Below are 26,648 nucleotides of genomic sequence, written 5' to 3'. Positions count from 1 at the left end.
CACTTGTCTATTGGGTTGGACTGCCAAAAAGGGGATTCCTTTGAACTGATGCAATTACAACCTCTTCTGGTTGATCAACGGTGCCTGTACAGTGAAGATGATGAAGATCAGTGCCAAACTCTATGTGCGAACATGTGTAGCTTCTGCAACTGTTCTTCTGGCTGTGTGATTGAAACACATATTGTTATAGGATTAAAGTCTGGCTGAAAAAAGGTCAAGCTTATTACATTAAACTAAGATCAGTGTTCATGCAGCTTCTAATTCAAGGGTGCCATGGTGGCTCATGGGTAGTACAGTTGCTTCATAGCAAGAAACTCCTGGGTTTAATTTCTGGGTCCTTTCTGTATGGAGCTCTGGTTTCGCACAGTCCAAAGATACACCTCATTGTTTCTACACACATTGTCACCACAGAGCAGGTATTATTTAGGTGGTGGATCATTCTCAGCACTGCAGTGACACTGACATGGTGGTGGTGTGTTAGTGTGTGTTGTGCTGGTATGAGTGGATCAGACACAGCAGTGCTGCTGGAGTTTTTAAATACCGTGTCCACTCACTGTCCACTCTATTAAACACTCCTACCTAGTTGGTCCACCTTGTAGATGTAAAGTCGGAGACGATCGCTCATCTATTGCTGCTGTTTGAGTTGGTCATCTTCTAGACCTTCATCAGTGGTCACAGGACACTGCCCACAGGGCGCTGTTGGCTGGATATTTTTAACTGGTGGACTATTCTCAGTCCATCAGGGACTCCATCAGTGCTGCTGTGTCTTATCCACTCATACCAGCACAACACACACTAACACACCACCACCATGTCAGTGTCACTGCAGTGCTGAGAATGATCCACCACCCAAATAATACCTGCTCTGTCGTGGTCCTGGGAGAGTCCTGACCATTGAAGAACAGCATGAAAGGGGGCAAACAAAGTATGCAGAGAAACAGATGGACTACAGTCAGTAATTGTAGAACTACAAAGTGCTTCTATATGGTAAGAGGAGCTGATAAAATGGACAGTGAGTAGAAACAAGGAGGTGGTTTTAATGTAAGGCTGATCGGTGTATAACATTGATAATCTACAATAAGTTATGGTTCCAGTGCAGTGGTGACAGTTTTGTATGCTTTACTGGGTACAAAGTTAACTTGCTAATGATAAGGCTTGATGTCATATGGAGGAGCTCCAGTGGCCTCATTAAACCCCTTTGGGACCAATTAAAACATTAATTAGAACCAGGCTTTTTGATTTTACGTCAGTGCCCGGACTTACATGGTTTTTTAACGTTTTTTACATGTATGGGCACCAAATCTCAAAAATACATTCCTGAATTTTGTGAAGCGCTTTTCTAGAAGAGTGAAGGAAGACTGTGTTAGCAAGAAAGGGGGGCAATTCTGGTACTGGATTGGGATGTCAATTAAGGACACTTTTAGTGTAGTGTAGACGGTACATGTGGGCTGTTCTACAAACCATTTAAAAAGTAAAACCAAGAAAGTTCACTCTGTTTTTTCCCTACAGTTTAAAATGTTTAATTATGTTGCCTTTTAAAATAGGATTCTAACCAGACTGTTTTGCTATATGTTAAATAAAACAGTTAAAATGTAAATAAAATTAATTTAAAATGTAATATGTTATCCATCTCATGTTTATATGTAGACTTAGGCGTATGCACAGATGCACTCTTTTAACCTCTGATTGGATAATCACCCTTTTGCATGATTTTTATTCTTTAAATTTCTATTTTTGTTGTTAAATTTAATTCTGTTGAATATCAAGTTGTCTATTTTTTTTCTCCCCCCCCCCCCCCCCCCCCCCAATTTTCTCCCCAATCTAGTCGTATCCAATTACCCTGGTTGCGTTCTGCTTCACCTCTACCAATACAACCCTCCACTGCTAACTGGGGAGCTTTGCAACTGACACACGCCCCCTCCGACACTTAATCGGTACCGACTGCCTCTTTTCACCTGCACGAGGCGAGTTCATATGCGGATCAGCCTTGTGCACGGAGAGCCACACCCTGATCCACATTATTCCCCAACTCTGCTCAGGCGCCATCAATCAGCCAGCAGGGGTCTTAATTGCACCAGTTATGAGGAACACTGGTCCCGCTTTCCCAACAACAACCAATCGTTGTTCATGTAGCCCCCCAGCCCAGCCGGATGGCAGAGCTGAAATTCGATACATAAATTTGATGTATTTGAAATCCCAGCTCTGGTGTGCTAGCGTATTTTACAGCTGTGCCAACTTGAGCTGCCAACTTGTCTATTTTTTTAAATAAATATTTTTAAGAGGGGTTCCTGCTAATAAATTGAGCCTCTGCCATCTAAAGTGTCTGTGCATGACCCTGCTTAGAATGTTTTGAATATCAAAACTTCTCTTCAACAAAAATAATAATGATGATGATGATAATAATAATAATAATGATAATAATGATAATAATAATGATGATAATAATAATAATAATAATAATAATGAGATAATAATAAAAATAATAATATGATGATGATAATAATAATAATAAGATAATAATGATGATGATAATAATTATAATAAGATAATAATGATAATAATAATAATTATACTTATAATAATAATAATAATAATAATAATAATAATGATAATAATAATGATAATGATAATGATAATAATAATAATAATAATAATAATAATAATAATAATAATAATGATAATACTACTACTACTACTACTAATAATAATAACAATAATAATAATAATAATTATATGATAATGATGATAATAATAATAATAATTATTATTATTATTATTATTATATGATAATAATAAAAACAATACTAATTTATTAAAATAGTGCTCAGGTGCTTAGGTGGTGCAATGGTAAATTACGCCAGCCCACTATTGCTAGGATTAAGGGTTTGAATACCCAGTTTTGCTCTTGGGTGTATTCATACAGACACAGTTGGAGCCCCCATGCTAGACTGGAGTTCTTTCTGGGGGTGTGTTTTAGCATTGCGTCTAGTGATAGAGAAAGCTGGGCCCACCATGGCCCTGACCAGGATAAAGCACTGGTAAAACCTGAAACTGAATGAATGAATGAAAATATTTATATATACAAAATAAATATTAAAGTGTAACATTCAACGGACTTTATGGCCAGAAGTATGCAGACACACTTTTTGGACATCTTAATCCAAAGCCAAAGACATGCCAAAGCCATCCACTACTGGGTAGGCTTCCAAAGACCAGTTGTGAGGTTTCGTCCAGGCACTTGGACAAGACAAGATCAGGTCTGTTCAAGCTGCTGGAGTTCCTACACACCAAACTTTTTGATCATTTCATATCCCATAATATTAAGGGATGTCCACATACTTTTTAAATGGATAGTTGATGACAAATACGCCATTAAGTTGCATTTCTAGGTTCTTGTTGTGTGAATATTTAGTCTGAAATCAAGCAGTGATGCTGGCCAACACTTTCTTGGTAGAAAATGGAAATGGTTGACATGCATGGTAAATTTTTTTACTATTATATAAGGAGGAGAGTTGGCTGTTCACCCTCATCACCTTTCCAAACTTCTTCCTGTCTTTGTTTTAAGAGCTTAATCATTACCGCATCCACTGGGACTGAAAGAAATGCATTTAAGAATGAAATAAGTGAGCAATAATGCTAAATTGATGTACCGTTGACCTGAAATCCCCACGGTCACGTCCTTTGTGCATTTAAATTTTTGAACCCTGTCAGCAATTATAGACCTCAGCGACTGGGTTCATGCTTTCAGCATAATGCTTAACCTCAAACGTGGGTGTTCGCCTACATTAAACTTTATTTACATGATGAGATTTTCAAAAAAATCTAAGTTATTAATAGTCAGTGTGTGTTTGTGAATGGTTTCCTTAATCTGAGAAAAGCTTCACCCATCCAAACTGGACGGATGAACGCTATATGGCCAAAAGTATGCAGACACCTCTTTTAGTTACCAATTTCAGCCAAACCCATTGCTAACAGGGATATGAAATGAAATATATGACATATGCATCTAATCTTGTCGCAACAGTTCTGGGAAGGGCCTGTTTTCTTACTGTGCTCCAGTGCCTAACTGAGTTCTACAACTTCAACCTCATTTAGGGCAGTTGTAGCCTAGTGGTTAAGGTACTGGACTAGTAATCAGAAGGTTGCTGGTTCAAGCCCCACCACTGCCAGGTTGCAACTGTTGGGCCCTTGAGCAAGACCCTTGACCCTCAATTGCTTAGATTGTATACTGTCACAACTGTAAGTCGCTTTGGATGAAAATGTAAAATCTGCATTTAAAGGGATTTGACATGGAGGCCCCACCTTGCAACTTACCTTGGTCCCCGATATCACAGGACACATTCAGAAGACTTGAGAGATGCGCTCAGGTGATGCAGCGGTAAAAGACGCTAGCACACCAGAGCTGACATTTCTAACTCATCGGTTCGAAACTCAGCTCTGCCATCCAGCTGGGCTGGGTGCCTACATGAACAACAATTGGCTGTTGTTCACACAGGGTGGGAGCTGGATAGATACTCCTCATAACTGATGCAATTACGACCTCTGCTGGCTGATTGATGGCGCCTGCACAGAGTCGAGGGATAATACATTGATCAGGGTGTGGCCCTCCGTACACAATGCTGATCCATATATTTAGTCCTGCAAGTAAAAAGATGCAGTTGGAGGGGGTGTGTGTCAGTCTTGCTCTCCTCAATCAGGGCAGGGATCAACATCAGTAGCGAGAAAGCATAATGGGTAATTGGATATGCTAATAGTCAGGAGAAAAAAGGGGAGAAAATGCATAAACACACACACACACACACACACACATATATATTTTGGCTGTCGTTAATTGCATTAATGGACGCTGCCCATGGGGCACTGTTGGCTGGATATTTTTGGTTAGTGGACTGTTCTCAGTCCAGCAATGACAGTGAGGTGTTTAAAAACTCTAGCAGCGCTGCTGTGTCTTATCCACTCATACCAGCACAACACACACTAACACACCACCACCATGTCAGTGTCACTGCAGTGCTGACAATGATCCACCACCTAAATAATACCTGTTCTGTAGTGGTCCTGTGGTGGTCCTGGGAGAGTCCTGACCATTGAAGAACAGCATGAAAGGGGGCTAACAAAGCATACAGAGAAATAGATGGTCTACAGTCAGTAATTGTAGGGCTACAAAGTGCTTTTATATGGACAGTGTGTTTAGAAACAAGGAGGTGGTTTTAATGTTATGGCTGTTTTAGTTGTTTTGCATTTCAGAATAAAAAAAAATAGAAGTTTACATCATTAGTCACCTATTGGAGTTTTAGTGGTACTTTTTCATTATTTTAAAAGCTTTTGTTATAGATTATGTTTCAGATTTACACAAGTCAGCAGTAAGATGAAAAGCAAGACCTGAAGGACGTCCAGCCCAGCAGTAATTAAAGGTCAAAACTGATATGGTCCAGTAATGGTATGAGCCGTTTTGTCATGGAAATGAGCAGTGAGTCGAGCCATTCCTCTGGTATTATAATAGCAGCATTTCAGCTATCCTATTGCTGCAAACAGATTAGTTTGGATGAACTATAGCTTAGACACTAAGCTTCTAAGCTTAATCTTGGTTTAGTGATATGTGTGATTGATGCTGCTGGAACAGAATGTTGTTTGATTGCTTAGATGTATAAATATACAAATAATAATAATAAATGATAGGAAAATATGCTATATTTACAATTCAATAGATCTCACCTGTCTGATCTTCATCTTTAGTGTAATACAGCAATAATTGGCATTAGAAAGCTGTTCCCAATTAGGCCCTCGTACTGATGACGGGTTACGGATGATGCCTGCCTTCATTATCAGTCAGTAAGAGATAAGAGTCTCTCCTTCAGGAGTAACCTTGGAATCACATGGAGACTCTTGTGTGGCTGATTGCTGGTGAGAAACCTTCATCAGCTTGATGACTGACCTTGCTGTGGCACGATGGCACTTCACCTCGGCAGGCTCCTCATAAAGGGCCAGGTGGTACAAATGAAGACTGACTCACCTCATTGAGGCAGCTGAAATGTGTCCTCTGTGTAGCGTTTATGGCGGTGCCGTGTCCTCAGTGTTTTTTGTACATTTATATACATTTTATTCAGTGATCCGTGTGTCTATATGTCATCATTATTAATTTTCAGGATCTGAGTCATTCTGCTCACGATGTAACAGCAGGAAATGTGTGATGTGTCTAGAACCTTCTTTAAAGGGCACTAGGTGGAAAGACACTTTGAAAAGGGCACCAATCTATTAAAGGCCGTCAGTTTCTCAGTCACACGTAGGGGAGGTTTAATCAAAGTACCTGTGGAAACCTAAACAGACACAGATAGAACATACAAGCACTGAGCTGAGGTGAGATTTAAATCCATGTTTCTGGAATCCTGATTATGTATTTTTATTTATCACTATTATGTTTCTGTACAGCAAGAAAAAGGCCAGAAGAAAGACCCTGCTTGGAGCATTGCTAACTCTAACATAAGGTGTCTGGGGAGTAGCATTGTGATAGGATTTGTGGTCTTGTAATATGATGCTGCTATTAATCCCTATAATTCATATTCCTATTAATTTAGTTTATTACTGACTCTCACATTGTATTGCAACACTGGTTAAATTTAGAAAGGTTAGCTTTTAGATTATTCTTGCTTAAACTACTGTAAATACTGTTAAATCCCAGACAAATTGCTGATTTATCATTGGCTGGGACCCTGCTTGAAGCATTACTAACCCTAACATAAGGTGTCTGGGAAGTAACATTGTAACCGTCTTTGTGGCTGTTATTAATTTGTAAGATCTGTTAAGTCCCCCATTGTTTTGTATTTGTTTGTGATAGTACATCTTTATTCAATTTTAATAAATGTTAAATATGCAATGTGTTAGTCATCTGTTTATAGATTTTTGGTGTTGTGTAGATGATAACTCACTGGAATCCAGTGTTTACAACGCTACACCATTGAGACAAGTTTACTGGCTTTTTTAAGTCAGAATGCTTTGCATCAGTTAAGTTGGGACACAATAAATATTTAATTAATGCACTTATTTAGTTTATTACTGACTCTCACAATGTATTGCAACACTGTTAAATTCAGAATGATTAGCTTTTAGAAAACCTGGAAAAATATTCACATTAATGTCACATAAACAACTGTAAATAGTGTTAAATTCCAGACAAATTGCTGATTTGTTATTGGCTGGGATCCTGTGTGGAACATTGCTAACCCTAATATAATACAAGGCTTTGTGGCCTTGTTATATGATGCTGCTATTAATTTGTAAGATCTGTTAAGTCTCTTATTGTTTTCAATTTCAATAAATGATAAAAACCAAAGTGTGGGCTGGATTTTAACTACACAATGTGTTAGTCGTCTGTTTGTGGATTTTTGTTGTTGTGGAGATGATACCTCACCGAAATCCAGTGTATACAACACTACACCATAGAGACAATGTCTACTGGCTATTTTAAGTCAGAATGCTTTTTATTAGGTAAGTTGGGACACAAAACTATTAAATAAATTCACATATTTAGTTTATTACTGACTTTCACATTGTATTGCAACACTGGTTACATTGAGAAAAATTGGATTTTAGAAGACCTGGAGGAGTATTCACATTAATGTTGCTTAAACTACTGTAAATTCTGGTAAATCCCAGACAAATATCTGATTTATTATTGGCTGGGACCCTGTACCTACTAGCTGAGCTACCAACCAAACCAGGATTTAATGAGTTTGACACTTCATTAGCTAAGAGCACCTTAGCAGCTTCCTGACCATGTGTTCCTTGATTCACCTGCACTCTGCAATTAATTTATTTTAAATCGATATTTGTAATCAGCTGAAAATGTCACCACAATTTTAGGCAAGTTCATTAGGAATGTGTGCTAATGGGACTAATGAATAAATGCTGATGTTTTCTAATTTGGCTGTGTGTAATCCAACTATGCCACTTGAGCATCATAATATTTAATTATTTATTCATTTATTTTATTTATTTATGCCCCCCCCAGTTCTCTCGAGTTCTAGTTGTATCCAATTACCCAAGTAAGTTCATCTGAGGATCTGTTTCATACACAAATAGTCATGCACCGATCCCCGTCATCCCCTGTCTCATTGTGCAAGAGCCATCGATCATCCGGCAAAGGCCACAATTGCAGCAGTAATGAGAAAACCCTGTTTAGTCATTGTCCCACCCCTTACAGGCACACAGCCAGTCATGTGTCTGTAGAAGCATTCAGCCTGCTGATAGCAGAGCTGAGATATGAACTCGAGCTTTTATTATTATTATTATTATTATTATTATTATTATTATCACCACCATCATAATTATTATTATTTTTGTTGTTATAATAATAATTATTGCTATTATTATTATTATTAATATTATTATTAGCACCATCATCATCATTATTATTATTTTTGTTATTATTATTATCACCATCATCATTATTATTACTGTTGTTATTATTATTATTATTACCATCATCATTATCATTATTATTATTTTTGTTGTTGTTGTTATTATTATTATTATTATTATTACATTTATTCATGATTAATTACAGTTATGAAATAAATTGTACCCACTCATTAATCAAATCACATCAAGTGCATATTTTATTATTATAATTTTTGTTATAACCCAAACACCACCCTTTTGTCACGATGCAGTCCCCTGCTTCATCAGATACATTTTCCTTTGTCACTTTCTGTCACTGTTGTAATAGCCGGCAGTGCTAAGTAAAACCACTCTTGTATCTCCCATTAGACCAAACCCAGACAGTGTGCATCTAATCATCATGATTTGAGGGAAAATTCGGGAACGAGCAGTTCAGCATGTCTAATCACAACTGTAAAGAGATGAGAAAGCCCACTCTAGTCTGAGATGTTTCCTTTAATTACATTTCAGATGCACCTTTTTATTTTTAGGCATAGTCCTGAAATATGAAGGCATACGTATGCTGGTGGTGATCACCACAGTCATAAGCTTCGGTTCTGTTTTGGGAGCATGTTTACCACTGTATTACATTAGCTTTACTTGGAAAAAAACAGTTAAGAAGCATTTAAAAAGTGGAATTAATTAAGTTCTTAGTTTAAAATTGTGTTTGTCCTGCTGTTTTTAGGGATACATGTGAGTAATGGAAGGCTGCATCATTTGTGCTGTGTACATATTTTTGAACAATCCACAAAAAACCTTCTGAAGAAACTTACAAAGGTATACTATATGGCCAGAATATGTGAACGCCTGATCTTTCTGGAGACCCCATTCCAAAACCATGGACAACTGTAACAGGTTGATTACCTTTCTCTAGTGCTTCTCGCAGCGGAAAGTGTAGATCGTCCTGTTCCAATAGCAAGCGGACTACACTTCCCAAAAGCCATAGCGCTCATTAGCGCTAACTCGTAGCACCTGCGAGTTTCCTGTTTAAGGTAGGCCGGAGCGTTACTCTGTGCTTAGTCAACCTCAGTCGGCAAGATATTCGGCCAATGTGCGGTCAATCGCTACTTACTTTGTTAAAGAACTTGTTGTTCTGCGCATTCCGTTGCTTCCAGGTTGGAAGCCAACACTTGTAGTTAAGTGAATCATCTCGGGAATCGATTCTTCAGCTGAATTGGACCCGCGAGGCGATCCCTTTCTAAAACTATTATTTCCTCATTTTCTTTCACTTTTTTAGTTTTGATTTTGGGAATAAGCATCTGGGATCTCGACTCGTGTGTTGGTTGATTGGTGAACCAAGTAGCTGGTTAGCTTGCCATGGACACGTGTCCCATCAAGGGCTTTTCCCCTCTCTTAGTCCAAGTTAGGTTTTTTTTGTTGTGTTCTGCACCTTGGGTCCTGCTTTTCTCAGCAGGTTTGTCTTAATGGTACCAGACCACTAACCCCCCCTCGCTACAGACAATAATATGAATGATATGAATTTGGCACCCAGTTTATGGCTCTCCAGAAGATTTTGAAGTGTGTCTCAGTGAATTTGTACCTATTAAGTCAAAGCAGCATTTAAAGATGAGAAGTCCTGGCTTGAAATCAGTCTTCAAATTAATTCCAGTAGTGATCGGTTGAGGTCAGGGCTTTGTGCAGGCCAGTGAAGTTTCTCCACACCAAACACATCAAACTAAGACTTTACTGTGGCTACAGAGTTAAAAACATATGATGTATTTTATATAATCGATTGCAAACACCTATTAACAGTGGGTGTAGCTGAAAGACAAGAACCAAATAATTAGCAGATGTCTCAATACTTTTGTCAATATAGTGTATAAGTTCCAATAAATCATTCACAGAAAGAAAAACACTTGCAGGAATCAGTTACAATGTCCTTAAAACAGTATGTCAACTTCTGACTTGAAGAGTCCACGGTTTCACCTGGCTGTTTTCTTTTTGTTACATTTTCCTCTCATGAGTCCTGTATGTTACATGATCTTTGTTTCATCTGAAAGTCTTTCTTTCAGCTGATAAACCTGTCAGGAGTGAAATATGAGCAGGTGGTTTTAGTTTCTTTTACAATAGCTCTCGGGAAACATCCAGTAAGTCAAAAAAACTATTAAATCATTTTATTTTTTAATGTCAGAGCTCACACACTACTGCTAAGATCCAGGTTCTAAACTTAGTGGTGCTGTCGGCTGGTATGGCATCTCCACAGATATGATTGGGGATGTCTCAAGGGGATGAAGGGCAGGTGTGATGGCCGAGGTATGACTGATAGATTGGTGCCTTGTTCAAAAGTATTAAGTATAGATAGTTGCACTGGAAAGCATGGGTGGCTAAGTGGGTAACACTGTCGCCTCACAGCAAGAAGGTTCGATCCCCAGCCTTTCTGTGTTGAGTTTGCATGTTCTCCCCGTGTCTTGTGGGTTTCCTCCGGGTGCTCCGGTTTCCTCTCACAGTCCAAAAACATGCAGCCATGCTAACTGGAGACACTGAATTGCCCTATAGGTACCTAGCGGCTAGAATGCATAACCCAGTGCATTGTAGTGCTGGTCGCAAGCCCGGATAAATAGGAAGGGTTGTGTCAGATATATACTGTATATATAAGTGGAGTGTAGAAACAAGGAGGTGGTTTTAATGTTATGGCTGATTAGTGTATATATATATATATATATATATATATATATACAGTGTATCACAAAAGTGAGTACACCCCTCACATTTCTGCAAATATTTCATTATATCTTTTCATGGGACAACACTATAGACATGAAACTTGGATATAACTTAGAGTAGTCAGTGTACAACTTGTATAGCAGTGTAGATTTACTGTCTTCTGAAAATAACTCAACACACAGCCATTAATGTCTAAATAGCTGGCAACATAAGTGAGTACACCCCACAGTGAACATGTCCAAATTGTGCCCAAATGTGTCGTTGTCCCTCCCTGGTGTCATGTGTCAAGGTCCCAGGTTTAAATGGGGAGCAGGGCTGTTAAATTTGGTGTTTTGGGTACAATTCTCTCATACTGGCCACTGGATATTCAACATGGCACCTCATGGCAAAGAACTCTCTGAGGATGTGAGAAATAGAATTGTTGCTCTCCACAAAGATGGCCTGGGCTATAAGAAGATTGCTAACACCCTGAAACTGAGCTACAGCATGGTGGCCAAGGTCATACAGCGGTTTTCCAGGACAGGTTCCACTCGGAACAGGCTTCGCCAGGGTCGACCAAAGAAGTTGAGTCCACGTGTTCGGCGTCATATCCAGAGGTTGGCTTTAAAAAATAGACACATGAGTGCTGCCAGCATTGCTGCAGAGGTTGAAGACGTGGGAGGTCAGCCTGTCAGTGCTCAGACCATACGCCGCACACTGCATCAACTCGGTCTGCATGGTCGTCATCCCAGAAGGAAGCTGACGCACAAGAAAGCCCGCAAACAGTTTGCTGAAGACAAGCAGTCCAAGAACATGGATTACTGGAATGCCCTGTGGTCTGACGAGACCAAGATAAACTTGTTTGGCTCAGATGGTGTCCAGCATGTGTGGCGGCGCCCTGGTGAGAAGTACCAAGACAACTGTATCTTGCCTACAGTCAAGCATGGTGGTGGTAGCATCATGGTCTTGGGCTGCATGAGTGTTGCTGGCACTGGGGAGCTGCAGTTCATTGAGGGAAACATGAATTCCAACATGTACTGTGACATTCTGAAACAGAGCATGATCCCCTCCCTTCAAAAACTGGGCCTCATGGCAGTTTTCAAACAGGATAACGACCCCAAACACAACCTCCAAGATGACAACTGCCTTGCTGAGGAAGCTGAAGGTAAAGGTGATGGACTAAACCCAATTGAGCACCTGTGGCGCATCCTCAAGTGGAAGGTGGAGGAGTTCAAGGTGTCTAACATCCACCAGCTCCGTGATGTCATCATGGAGGAGTGGAAGAGGATTCCAGTAGCAACCTGTGCAGCTCTGGTGAATTCCATGCCCAGGAGGGTTAAGGCAGTGCTGGATAATAATGGTGGTCACACAAAATATTGACACTTTGGGCACAATTTGGACATGTTCACTGTGGGGTGTACTCACTTATGTTGCCAGCTATTTAGACATTAATGGCTGTGTGTTGAGTTATTTTCAGAAGACAGTAAATCTACACTGCTATACAAGTTGTACACTGACTACTCTAAGTTATATCCAAGTTTTATTTCTATAGTGTTGTCCCATGAAAAGATATAATAAAATATTTGCAGAAATGTGAGGGGTGTACTCACTTTTGTGATACACTGTATATATAATACAGATTTTATACAGTAAATCTCAGTATTTCACTCAGGTCCTAACTGAGTCGTACTGAATTACTTGCTTTATTAGCTGGGTTATTGCAGACAGCTGTTATAACGTTCAGCTGAGGCTTTTTTGGATCATTTTTCAGAGGTGATGAAACCCAGCAGGTTGAAGAAAATCGTCTGGTTTAGACGTACAGACTTGTGGGCAGCCATCTGCCATATTCTGTATGACTGGTGTTACAAAGACTTTTGGCAAATGGAAATGGAAGGATTTTAACTTGGTTAGGTTGAACTGTGCCTTAAAGTATTAATGAAATTATACAACAGAAAAACTGTGTCTAAAAAAACAATGGTCCGTCCAGCACAGGTAAACTTATTTATTCACAAACTTACATATAACAGTAGCCAGTTAGGAGCAGCCAATTCTCATACTGCATACTGCAGAGAAGTCGCTTCTATACATGGTTAACATAAGGCTTCTTTTTTTGCACAGTAAAGTTTTAAGTGGTATTTGTGCATGTAACTCTGTATTGTAGTGCTTGACAAAGATTTGCCAAAGTAATCCCTCACCCATGTGTCTGAGGGATTGAAGATAACAGGCATTCAGCTTAAGCTTGCACCTTTGCCTTTACGTACTGAAATTCCTCCTGATTCCTTGAATCGTTTAATGATATTATGCACTGTAGAGGGAGAGATATGCAAATCCATTCCAATCTTTTTATGATGTACATTGTTTTTAAACATTTCAATCATTTTCTCACAAGTGTTGACAAACTGGAGATCCTCTGATCGTCTTTGCTCATCAGGGGTGGTCCTAATGTTTCGCTTATTAATTTACATTTACAGCATTGAGCAGACGCTTTTATCCAAAGCGACTTACACAGTGAGCTGAACACGATTGCTCAGGGACCCAACAGTGGCAACTTGGTGGTAGCGGGGCTTGAACCGGCAACCTTCTGTTTACTAGTACTTTCCTGGACACTGCTTTTGTACCAAACTATAATTACAATCACCTGTTTGGAATCACATCATTATATAGTTTTTTTTCACCTCATTACTAGCTTTAAATTGCCCCAGTCCCAACTTTTTTGGAATGTGTTGCAGGCCTGAAATGCAGGAATGGATGTTTATTAATAAATGAAATGAAGTTGAGCAGATAAAACATGAAATATCTCGGGTTCATCCCGTCTGCAATGAAATAAAAGTCAAAGTAAATGTAAAATAAATTTTTATTTTATTTGCGTTTTCCATACTGTTCCAACTTTATCTGATTTGGGGTTGTACAATAGAAAGTCAAAGTAGAAAGTAAATGTTTGAACTTTTTGACAACAGTTTGAGGCAGAGGTCTGACCTTCACCCTGTTAAACACTTTTGGGATAAACTGGAACGTCAAATGCAGGCCAGACCTTTTCATCCAGCATCAGTCCTCACAAATGTTTTTCACTATTGATCTTGTCACAAAAACTCCTCTTTGTATAGTTTTGGACTGACTCATTCTCTAATGTGTTTTCTTAGTCATCCAGTTTTCACCAGAGTAGCATTTTAAACAGGACAGTCACAGTCCTCCTCCTTTCAAGGTGTTTGAATGCCCTTGTTGAAATGGCCTTCACGTAGGAGATGGATGGACTTATCCAGACCTCAATCTTGACACAATTATGCTCCACTTATGCCTGGTAATTGTCCTGATCTGATGACCGATGATCAAGCACGCTACAAAGCCGAGAGTTGTCTCGGGGTTGTTTGCACCCACACCATTAGAAGAATGGCTCTCAGTTCTTCTGTGGGTAGCACAAAAGCGTCCGTCAGTGCTGTATGAGGCCAGCTTTTCAGTTTCTCAAACCAACATGACAAAGACACATAGTGAAACGTTTGTCATGATGTCATGTGGCTTCAGTCGACTCACTCATTTTGCAGGGCTGTTTTGGCAGCAAAAGAGGGACCAACACAATATTGTTGGTTGAAAGTGGTCATAATGTTATGCCTGATCAGTGTATTTTTATCACCATGTAAATACTCAATTTTATAATATTTTATGTTGTACCTAGATTTATTTATTTTTCTGTTTTTCTCTGATTTTCTCCCCTAATTTAGTCGTATCCATTTACCCTGATTGCGTCACGCTTCACCTCTACCGATACAACCCTCCACTGCTGACTGAGGAGCTTCGCCACTGACACGCCCCCTCCGACATATGTGCAAGTCCGACTGCTTCTTTTCTCCTGCACGAGGCGAGTTCATATGCGGATCAGCCTTGTGCACGGAGAGCCACACCCTGATCAGCATTATTCTCCAACTCTGCGCAGGCGCCATCAATCAGCCAGCAACCGCACCAGCCATGAGGAACCCTGGTCCGGCTTGGTCGTTCTTTATGTGGCCGCCCAGTCCAGCCAGATGTACTCAAAATCCCAGCTCTGGTGTGCTAGCGTATTTTACCGTTGCGCCACCTGAGCGGCCTAGTTTTATATATTTGATATTTTTATCTTATATTTTTTATTTTATTATTGTGGCTGGTCTTACTGAGAGCTACCAAACAAGTTTTATTGTATAACTATAACAAGAAAGTCTGTCTTCTCTTATCATCTTATCTGTCTTATAAAGTGAAACACTGTTCACAGGTAGAATCTAAAAAAGTAAGACTAAAAACATCTTATAGGGTAGATGCTAACTGCCTTAAAAGTACCAAAAAGTGCCACCAAAATAACCCCAGAACTTCATGTGTCAGCGCTGCTATTCAGAAACATTTGTATCAAATGACAATGTATTATACTGTATGTCTTATATTATCAATCACAATTCATACTGATCAGCCAAAACATTAAAACCTCCTTGTTTGTACACTCCACTTACCATATAGAAGCACTTTGTAGTTCTACAATTAGTGACTGTAGTCCATCTGTTTCTCTACATACCTTTTTAGCCTGCTTTCACCCTGTTCTTCAATGATCAGGACCCCCACAGAGTAGGTATTATTTAGGTGCTGAATCATTCTCAGCACTGCAGTGACACTGACATGGTGGTGGTGTGTTAGTGTGTGTTGTGCTGGTATGAGTGGATCAGACACACCAGCTCTGATGGAGTTTTTAAACACCTCACTGTCACTGCTGGACTGAGAATAGTCCACCAACCAAAAATATCCAGCCAAATGCGCCCCGTTGGCAGCGTCCTGTGACCACTGATGAAGGTCTAGAAGATGACCAACTCAAACAGCAGCAATAGATGAGCGATCGCCTGACTTTATATCTACAAGGTGGACCAACTAGGTAGGAGTGTCTAATAGATTGGACAGACAGTGGACACGGTATTTAAAAACTCCATCAGTGTTACTGCAGAGCTGAGAATGATCCACCACCCAAATAATACCCACTCTGTAGTGGTCCTGGGAGAGTCCTGACCATTGAAGAACAGCATGAAAGAGGGCTAACAAAGCATGCAGAGATCAGATGGACTACAGTCAGTAACTGTAGAACTACAATGTGCTCCTATATGGTAAGTGGAGCTGATAAAATGGACAGTGAGTGTAGAAACAAGTAGGTGGTTATGGCTGATCAGTGTATTTCAGATAACAAATCCATTCACCACATAATCCTTCATCTTCAGTGTTTGTTGATGATTAACATTAATCATCATGAAGCAAAAGACCACAGTATAAGCATGGATGAGTCACCATTTTAATAATAGTTTCCATATAATATTTATTTGTACATTTTCACAAGCTAGGAAGAAATATGTCAGACAGTCGAGAATCAAGAATCAAGTCCTTCATTTAAAAAATCAATACAATGTGAATGTGAATGAATTTTACCTTGTTGTGTATACTGGGTCTACAGACCATTGGGAATGTGTTCTAAATTCATTCAATAGCCAGATATAATAATGCCAGCTAACCAGAACAAGCTTTTTTTTTAGCTTGCTTAATTTTAATGATAATACACAAGGTTATTACAATTCTGATTCTGAGTCGACCTCTCCCTATATGGAGAAAATATGACCTGGATGCTTCTGCTGAAGCTCATGGGTTTGGTTCTTCCAAGCACCAAAAGCTCAAGGATAGATTTATGGTCCATATTATAGACAGAACCAATTGCTGAGTCTTATGTGAATTGATGAATGCAGGCGCTTGAGTGGCACAGCAGTCTAATACGTATGCCCACCACTGTAGAGAGTATGCCACTGACGAGGCATAACATTATGACCACTGACAGGTGAAGTGAATAACACTGATTATCTCTTCATCATGGCACCTGTTAGTGGGTGGGATATATTAGGCAGTAAGTGAACATTTTATCCTCAAAGTTGATGTTAGAAGCAGGAAAAATGGGCGAGCATAAGCATTTGAGCGAGTTTGACCAAATTGTGATGGCTAGACGACTGGGTCAGAGCATCTCCAAAACTGTAGCTCTTGTGGGGTGTTCCCAGTCAGCAGTGGTCAGTATTTATCAAAAGTGGTCCAAGGGAGGAACAGTGGTAAACCGGCGACAGGGTCATGGGCGGCCAAGGCTCACTGATGCACGTGGGGAGAGAAGGCTGGCCCATGTGGTCTGATTCAACAAGTTAGTGCTGGTTCTGATAGAAAGGTGTCAGAATACACAGTGCATCACAGTTTGTTGCATATGGGTAGCAAAAGGGGGACCAACACAATATTAGGAAGGTGGTCATAATGTTATGCCTGATTAATGTATATTCTTGTTTACCTTGATAGTATAGCACAAAATCTCAAAGTAAAATTAAAAATAATTGCTTAAAACTAGGCCTTCCATTAGTTTTAAACTATTAAATGGTGTTTTTAAGAAGCACACATTGGGCAGCAATTATTACATAATGTTTTTTATATAATTAATCAATATATATCTGAAGCCATGACCTTATAAATGATTATAAGCTATACATTGCAGAGGACATGGTACACTTTAAATTTAATGTATTTATTTATGCCTTTTAGAAATGCAATGCATTGATTTCCTTGATTTGAAATGTATAACTGATATCGATATGAAAAAATGACGTCTGATCGTAACTTTAAGTATGTATTGTCCAGTATCTTTCAGATAGACGTACAACACAAAGACTATAGTTTACAAATATTCATTTGGACGCGAGGGGTCCGAGCACTGAAAGAGCACGAATGTGCACTGTTAGGATGGATGAATACGGGTTGGTGTGGCGGCTAAACACTGTGGTTTACAACAGAAGGTTCAAATCGAACTTCGATTAAATCATGTACGATACGAGTGTTAATGGACTTGGAGGCACTGTGCTCGATGCAGTTCAACCTAACAGGCACTGTAACACACTATTTCCTAAAACCCACTTTCTGAATCAAAGCAGATTGTGCAGCCAAAAGTATTTGGACACCTGATTTGGTATTTTAAATACAACAGTAATACTATTAAAATAGACTGAACTTTATGTGATCTTTTGAGCTATAATAACAGCCACTCTTTTGAGAAGGCTCCTCAGGAAAAGTATGTATGTAGGAATTTGTGCCCATTTGTTTGTTTGTTTATTAGGAGTCATGTTTTAAACTGATGACAGGAACGGCAGTTACTCATCACACAAGGTTCATCAGTTCTCAAGGTTATATCGAACACAGTCATGGACAATTTTGTATCTCCAGTTCACCTCACTTGCATGTCTTTGGACTGTGGGAGGAAACCCACGCAGACACGGGGAGAACATGCAAACTCCACACAGAACGGACCCGGACCGCCCCACCTGGGGATCGAACCCAGGACCTTCTTGCTGTGAGGCGACAGTGCTACCCACTTTGCCAATTTAATCAAAAGAGTGTTCGTATGTTGGGCACTGATGTTGGTCAAGAAAGTCTGAACTGATGCTCCGGTTCATTCCAAAGCTATTCAGTGAGGCTGCGGTCACTGGAGTTTCTTTAAATCAAGCTTTTCTTCATGCACAGGGGACAAGAAAAGGCCTTCCCTACACTGTTGCTGCTTTATTGTACTGATTTATTATGGCTGTTAGCAATTCTTGTGGCCGGAACGCATGAATTCAATAATTAGAAAGAGTGTCTCAATACTTTTGTCCATATAATGTGTATATATATACATATATATTCGTATATTCGCTGCTCAAAATAATCAAAGGCTTTTTGATCACAGTCCTCATGCACAGCAGAAATCCTCAGGATCTTTGTTCAGTTCTGAAGCACTATAAAACAAAGCTCTGCTATGTGTAATATGCAAGGTATAAATATGCAATGCAATATAAAACAAGGTAAAGCTGATGAAAAAAGTGCTTCTGAGCTCCTGTTCCTTTCTGTGTGCCAGTCGATGCATGGCATACAGCACACCGTATACGCAAAATAAACACAGAATTCAACACGTAGGACGCCGCATCCACTCGTCACGGCCGACATCGGAACGTCCACCTCCAGGTGCTTCCAAGGACTTCGCAAGAATCTCGCCTTCCGAAACAAAAGCTCGACAAGGAAGGCAAATAATTTAAAGTACACTGAAATCACTTAGCCGTGGCGTGAACCCAAGCTGGTAAAACCCCCGTGAGAACAGAGAGAGGAGACAGAGAAGGTGATTACAGGTATAACAGGTAACCCTGGTACACAGATCGGAGATTTTTATACAAATCGTGAGCATCCATGTGTTGACAGGCCAGGTGGCTACAAAAGCAAAACCAGGGAGCAGTGCAGGGAGGCTAGCAGCAGGAGCAGCGGAGCGCTAAAGCCTGGTCGAGACGCCAAGTTCCCCGTGATGGAGTTAGACGAACTGGGCTTGTCGATTTGAAGGTCCTGGGAGAGACAAAACACAGTTTAGGATGCGGTTCCACTTCTGCACTAAATGATTAGAACGGGCAAATATACACTGATCAGCCATGACATTAAAACCACCTCCTTGTTTCTACACTCACTGTCCATTTTATCAGCTCCACTTACCATATAGGAGCACTTTGTAGTTCTACAATTACTGACTGTAGTCCATCTGTTTCTCTACATGCTTTTTTAACCTGCTTTCATTCTGTTTTTCAATGGTCAGGACCCCCACATGACCACCACAGAGCAGGTATTATTTAGGTGATGGATCATTCTAAGCACTGCAGTGACACTAACATGGTGGTGGTGTATTAGTGTGTGTTGTGCTGGTATGAGTGGATCAGACGTGTCCACTCACTGTCCACTCTATTAGACACTCCTACCTAGTTGGTCCACCTTGTAGATGTAAAATCAGAGACGATCTATTGCTGCTGTTTAAGTTGGTCAACCTTCATCATAGACCTTCATCAGTGATCACAGGATGCTGCCCACAGGGCACTGTTGGCTGGATATTTTTGATTGGTAGACTATTCTCAGTCCAGCAGTGACAGTGATGTGTTTAAAACTCTGATGCACTCATACCAGCACAACACACACTAACACACCACCACCATGTCAGTGTCACTGCAGTGCTGAGAATGATCCACCACCCAAATAATACCTGCTCTGTGGTGGTGCTGTGGGGGTCCTGACCATTGAAGAACAGGGTGAAAGCAGGTTAAAAAAGTATGTAAAAGAGGGGTTTTGAATACATCGAATACAGCGATTGGCTGTTGTTCAGGGTTAGAGGGTAAGAAAGTCGGATCATAGGTCCTCATAACTGGTGCAACTGCGGCCCCTGCTGGCTGACTGATGGCGCCTGCACAGGGCTGAGGAATAATGCTGATGGGGGTGTGGCCCTCCATACACAGTGCCCGACAAGTGTATGAAGTCGACTCGTGCAGGTGAAAAATGCAGTCTGTACTGACTGTACGTGCCAGAGTCAGGCATCCTCAGTCATCGAATCAGTATAGAGGACGCAATCAGGGTAATTGGACATGACTAGATTGGGGGAAAAAATTGGGGAAGAAAAAAAAAAGGATGGACTACAGTGAGTAATTGTAGAACTACAAAGTGCTTCTATATGGTAAGTGAAGCTGATAAAATGGACAGTGAGTGTAGAAACAAGGAGGTGGTCATAATGTTATGCCTGATCAGTATAATATAAATATATATATATATACATATACAGTGTATCACAAAAGTGAGTACACCCCTCACATTTCTGCAAATATTTCATTATATCTTTTCATGGGACAACACTATAGACATGAAACTTGGATATAACTTAGAGTAGTCAGTGTACAGCTTGTATAGCAGTGTAGATTTACTGTCTTCTGAAAATAACTCAACACACAGCCATTAATGTCTAAATAGCTGGCAACATAAGTGAGTACACCCCACAGTGAACATGTCCAAATTGTGCCCAAATGTGTCGTCGTCCCTCCCTGGTGTCATGTGTCAAGGTCCCAGGTGTAAATGGGGAGCAGGGCTGTTAAATTTGGTGTTTTGGGTACAATTCTCTCATACTGGCCACTGGATATTCAACATGGCACCTCATGGCAAAGAACTCTCTGAGGATGTGAGAAATAGAATTGTTGCTCTCCACAAAGATGGCCTGGGCTATAAGAAGATTGCTAACACCCTGAAACTGAGCTACAGCATGGTGGCCAAGGTCATACAGCGGTTTTCCAGGACAGGTTCCACTCGGAACAGGCTTCGCCAGGGTCGACCAAAGAAGTTGAGTCCACGTGTTCGGCGTCATATCCAGAGGTTGGCTTTAAAAAATAGACACATGAGTGCTGCCAGCATTGCTGCAGAGGTTGAAGACGTGGGAGGTCAGCCTGTCAGTGCTCAGACCATACGCCGCACACTGCATCAACTCGGTCTGCATGGTCGTCATCCCAGAAGGAAGCTGACGCACAAGAAAGCCCGCAAACAGTTTGCTGAAGACAAGCAGTCCAAGAACATGGATTACTGGAATGCCCTGTGGTCTGACGAGACCAAGATAAACTTGTTTGGCTCAGATGGTGTCCAGCATGTGTGGCGGCACCCTGGTGAGAAGTACCAAGACAACTGTATCTTGCCTACAGTCAAGCATGGTGGTGGTAACATCATGGTCTTGGGCTGCATGAGTGTTGCTGGCACTGGGGAGCTGCAGTTCATTGAGGGAAACATGAATTCCAACATGTACTGTGACATTCTGAAACAGAGCATGATCCCCTCCCTTCGAAAACTGGGCCTCATGGCAGTTTTCCAACAGGATAACGACCCCAAACACAACCTCCAAGATGACAACTGCCTTGCTGAGGAAGCTAAAGGTAAAGGTGATGGACTAAACCCAATTGAGCACCTGTGGCGCATCCTCAAGTGGAAGGTGGAGGAGTTCAAGGTGTCTAACATCCACCAGCTCCGTGATGTCATCATGGAGGAGTGGAAGAGGATTCCAGTAGCAACCTGTGCAGCTCTGGTGAATTCCATGCCCAGGAGGGTTAAGGCAGTGCTGGATAATAATGGTGGTCACACAAAATATTGACACTTTGGGCACAATTTGGACATGTTCACTGTGGGGTGTACTCACTTATGTTGCCAGCTATTTAGACATTAATGGCTGTGTGTTGAGTTATTTTCAGAAGACAGTAAATCTACACTGCTATACAAGTTGTACACTGACTACTCTAAGTTATATCCAAGTTTCATGTCTATAGTGTTGTCCCATGAAAAGACATAATAAAATATTTGCAGAAATGTGAGGGGTGTACTCACTTTTGTGATACACTGTATATAGTCACATGATGTCTCAGTAAGCCTGAAGTAAAATATCTCATTCTGTATTTGATATATGTATATTGTATGAGTAAAGGTTCTTCAGAGCAGAACAATACCATAATAACACGGTAAACTGATGCCTGGGTGATTGTTTTTCTTTCTTCGGACGCACCGTTTGGACGTGCTGCCGAGGTACTAAATGTCACTCCGGCGTGTAATGCGGTGTTTATTATGTACAGTGACATTTTCTGAACTTTAAAAGGCAGGAGATAAGACACAGACAGATCGTGTGTAGGAAGTACGCTTGAGGGCAAGGTCAAAGTTCGAGTGTAATTTCCATCAGGTCGGGGGTGGCACGATGGCTATCGCCCTGCGTACGTCATTACTGGTCATGGTACATCATTAATCAAAGACAGATCATGAAAATAATCCTGGTTTTACTGGCTGTGTTTTGAGAAAACAGAGGCCAGATGGATGATGACCACCTTGCCTCTGGAACAGTGACCGCACCTGTCTGGTCGAGGCACCGGCACTAGTGGCAGAGGATATAGAGCAGCTATTTATAAGCTAGAGCTTTCAGTAAGAAACCTTTGTTGAATGTGTAAAATTTTTTCTTGGCTGGTGTGGGTGCCATAGAAAAGTCAGAGTTCGTCAAAAGACTTGGATATATCCAAAATTTGACAATTTGACAGATTATTGAGTTAAAATATTTGAATTTATATACTTGTTGGCAACTGAATCATCTACTTTGTGGCAACAGCATGACTGTGTCACTTTACAAAGTGAATTCTGTATGATGAGTCCGCTTTGTCCACAGTCAAGCGAGCTGTACTTACGTTATACATGTTCTATGATTACCACTGTTATGCATTTTCTCCCTTTTTTCTCCCTTTTAGCACGTCCAATTGCCCGATTGCGTCATGCTTCCTCTCCACCAATGCCGATCCCAGGTCTGATAGAGGAGAACGAAGCCCCCTCCGACACGTAGGCAGCAGCCGTATGCGTCTTGTCACCTACACTTGACGAGTGCAATGCGGATCAGCACTGTGTATGGAGAGACACACCCTGACAGCACTCTTTTCCTGTCTCTGTGCATTAGTTATAAGAGAGTCCCTATCCAGCTTTTTTTTAACATCCCACCCCTATCTTAACAACAGGCCAATCGTTGTTCACGTGGCTGCTCAGACCAGCCGGCAGGCAGAGCTGAGACTCGATATGATGTATTCAAGATCCCAGCTCTGGTGTTCAGCATGTGTTTTACCGCGGCACCACCTGAGTGTCTAAGGTACATGCCTTTTGATAGTAGAACGAGTACTTGTAGTCACACTTGTAGGCACAGAAAAGTCAACGGCTGCCTAAATCATCTACTTTGTGAAAATGGTTTAGGGAAGGCCATTCCTGTTGCAGCATGACTTTGCCACTTCACAAAGCAATGTCTGTAAAGACATGCTTTGACGAGTCCAGTGGCAAGTCCAGTGGTCTGCATGAAGCCCTGACCTTAACCTCACTGAACAGCTTTGGGAGGAAGTTTTAGCGTCTAACCTGCTTCTTTCATTTATTTGACCAGATAGGAACAAATTCCCACAGGCACTCTAAAAAAATTCTGTGGAAGACCTTCCTTAAAGAGTGGAAGCTTATAGAGCTGCATATTTATTGCCATGGTTTTGAAATAGTGAAATAACCTCCAGGTTCACAATCAGATGTCCACATAATTATGGCCATATAGTATGTTTTATATAGTAAAGTTATTTGCACAAATTAAAATAGGTAATTCAGATGTTTTTTTGACTACTTGACCATTAGTAATGATTGATTCCTTTAGGATGTCTATGAGTATGGCAAAGACGGTCCAAAAAAAGGTTTTAATCTTAAAAGACACCAGCGCATTCACACCGGAGAGAAATCACACAAGTGCGCGCAGTGTGGGAGGGGTTTCAGTACAGGCAGTCATCTTAAACACCACCAGCGCATTCACACTAGAAAGAAACTGTATTGTTGTAGTGTGGACACTGCTTTGCTTAATTGTCAACACTCAGGAGACACAAGTGTGAGGCAGAACCATCGAATAGTGGTTTAAATAATAGCCTAGTGGTTAAGGTTCTGGACTAGTAAGCAAAAGGTTGCTGGTTCAAACTCTACCACTGTCAGGTTGCCAATGTTGGGCCCTTGAGCAAGGCCCTTAACCCTGAATTGCTTAGACTGTATACTGTAACTCTACTGTAAGTCGCTTTGGTTAAAAGTGTCTGCTAAATGCCGAAAATCTAAATGTAAAAAAAATTTAAAACATGTCAGGATATAATCATCAAAAAAGTACCTCAGAGTTTAGGTCAAAAAGTGGGGAATATATGAAACCACAACCACACTGCCTAGGTCAGGTCAGCTTAGTCAACAAACTATAAAATAAACCCACCCAGGTGGCACAGCCGGATATTCCGCTAGCATACTCTCCGAGTTCATTAGCGGTCACAATTGGCAGGGCCACTAGTCCGCTGGGTGGGAACAGGCTGGACTAAAAAGGGTGTGGGGTCTTCAACACTGTGTAAAGACACTGGTTAGTAGCCCAAGGCACCTGTACAGAAGTGCAGGAACAATGAGATCAGTGCATGACTCTCCAAGTGTGAGACTGGGCAAATAAGAAGGGGTCGGCGGACTGTGCACGTGTCGGAGGATCGTAAAAAGTGGGGGTTCGTCCAGGATATTTAAAAGTTCTCAATGTTCTTTGGTCTGGGAGTATTAGTCCTGTTTTGAAATGTTGCTAGTCACAGCTCATTGTGCTACTTCTGGTGGCTGGAGGACAGTAGACAATGGCAAGTGTTGATTTGCAGACTTTTATGGCTGAACCAACATGGGAGGTTTTTGAGAAGTGTCGGAAGGACACGTTGTTGAGAATAGCCGCACACTTTTTGAACGTTTGTATTGTACGTTAGTGTGGCGTGTTAGTGTATCCATTGCGTGAAAGGTGATAAAGTGTTCAGCAAAGTGCTGTGCGCGGGTCGAAGGAGGCGTGAGCAGCAATATACCCTCCTCCACTGCAATCAGGGATCCCCCAGCAGCGAAGGACAAATAGACTACGCTAAATTGGGAGAAAATGCATAAATACAATAGACAAAAAAGAAAAGGCCACTTGACTTCAACTGGCCACAACTGACTTTAGTTGCAAAAGTCGGTGGCTGTGACTGATGGAGCAAGTTCAGTAAGTGCAGTAATAATAAAGACTAATTGCAAGACAGCTGGATGTTACAGCTGCCAAAGGTGCCTCAACCAACTACTAAAGAGGGGGATGAATAAAATGTTAATATTTAATAAAGGTTTATTGTTTTATTTTTAAATAAGAGAAAAAAATGATCTGAGGCTAAACATAAGCATTGTAGTGTACTTAAAATTAGTAATTATTCACACTTACCACACATAATATATCTGTTGTGAGGTTGGACTTCAGTTTCTGTGCCTACAGCAAGAGAAGGAAAAAAAGAAAGTTACACCACGGCAAATTTAGCCTAGCACTCAGAACAGCACAGAGTGAACTTGACCACATCAACCCTCGTAAATCTAAATGAGCTCCCAGGCTCAGAAAAGCTCTGAGTGCAGCGAGGAGAAAATTGAGGCAAACCAGAGGAAATTGAGGAGACCCAATCAGCATGATCAGACTTGAAAGAAACTTTTAGGTGCAAATAACGGGAGAACATGTTTTTTTCTCCTTTCTGCTGCCGTGTTCTTTTGTTTATTACAGGTAGTAAAGGAGAGCAGACGCAGCTCGGACTAATGCGTCTACTAAAACACCTCCTGATCAGCCTGAAAATCCACCAGAATGGACCTTGTTCACTTTACTTAGTACTGACTCTGAAAAGAGTGCATTAATGTCTACTGTATTTTATATTATATTAAAAATAAATAAATAAGTAAAAAACAGGACAAATTCCCAAAAATGGTGCCATATAGCAGTAGATTTAAATTCTACTTTGTGTAAAAGTAGTGATATTTGAAAAATACAAAAACTGGTTACTGGTTGTTTATATAAACACTGTCATAAATGCACACCATGCCATAAATGCATAATTAATCCAATGTGGGTTTATTATTTAATTTTCATTGATGATTTATCCAATTTCACCACAAATCACTGAGCATCACAAATAACTTTATGCAGTTCCACCTTAAAACACAGAGCAAAGTAGAAAATAAATAAATAAATAAATAACAGGAAAGCCCAAAAATGTATGTGTGAAATTAATGATACTGGAAGCTCCTTTAGGTAAAAAAAGGCCTAAAATTGGCCTAAAATTAAATGTAAATACTTTATAAGCACGTCATAGTTGCTTTTTTAATCAAACATGTTTTAATTTACTTTTCATTGCATT

At 40.5% G+C, this 26,648-nt stretch overlaps 1 protein-coding gene across 1 annotated transcript in view; it reads right to left on the bottom strand.

Annotated features, from left to right (window-relative positions):
* Positions 1–19,332: 19,332 nt before the first annotated feature.
* Positions 19,333–26,648, bottom strand: part of gfra1a (gdnf family receptor alpha 1a) — a 112,315-nt gene continuing 104,999 nt past the window's right edge. The window contains exons 9-10 of the mRNA XM_062995429.1: positions 25,694–25,738; positions 19,333–19,461 (exon numbers count right to left, since the gene is read on the bottom strand). Of these exons, the coding sequence (XP_062851499.1) occupies positions 19,333–19,461; positions 25,694–25,738 (174 nt within the window). The remainder of the gene's footprint in view (positions 19,462–25,693; positions 25,739–26,648) is intronic.

This window comes from Trichomycterus rosablanca, chromosome 5 (genome assembly GCF_030014385.1).
Source record: "Trichomycterus rosablanca isolate fTriRos1 chromosome 5, fTriRos1.hap1, whole genome shotgun sequence".
Taxonomy (NCBI): Eukaryota; Metazoa; Chordata; class Actinopteri; order Siluriformes; family Trichomycteridae; genus Trichomycterus; species Trichomycterus rosablanca.
The sequence above is the reverse complement of the archived record's forward strand: the minus strand, read 5'-3'. Positions and strand labels throughout refer to the sequence as shown.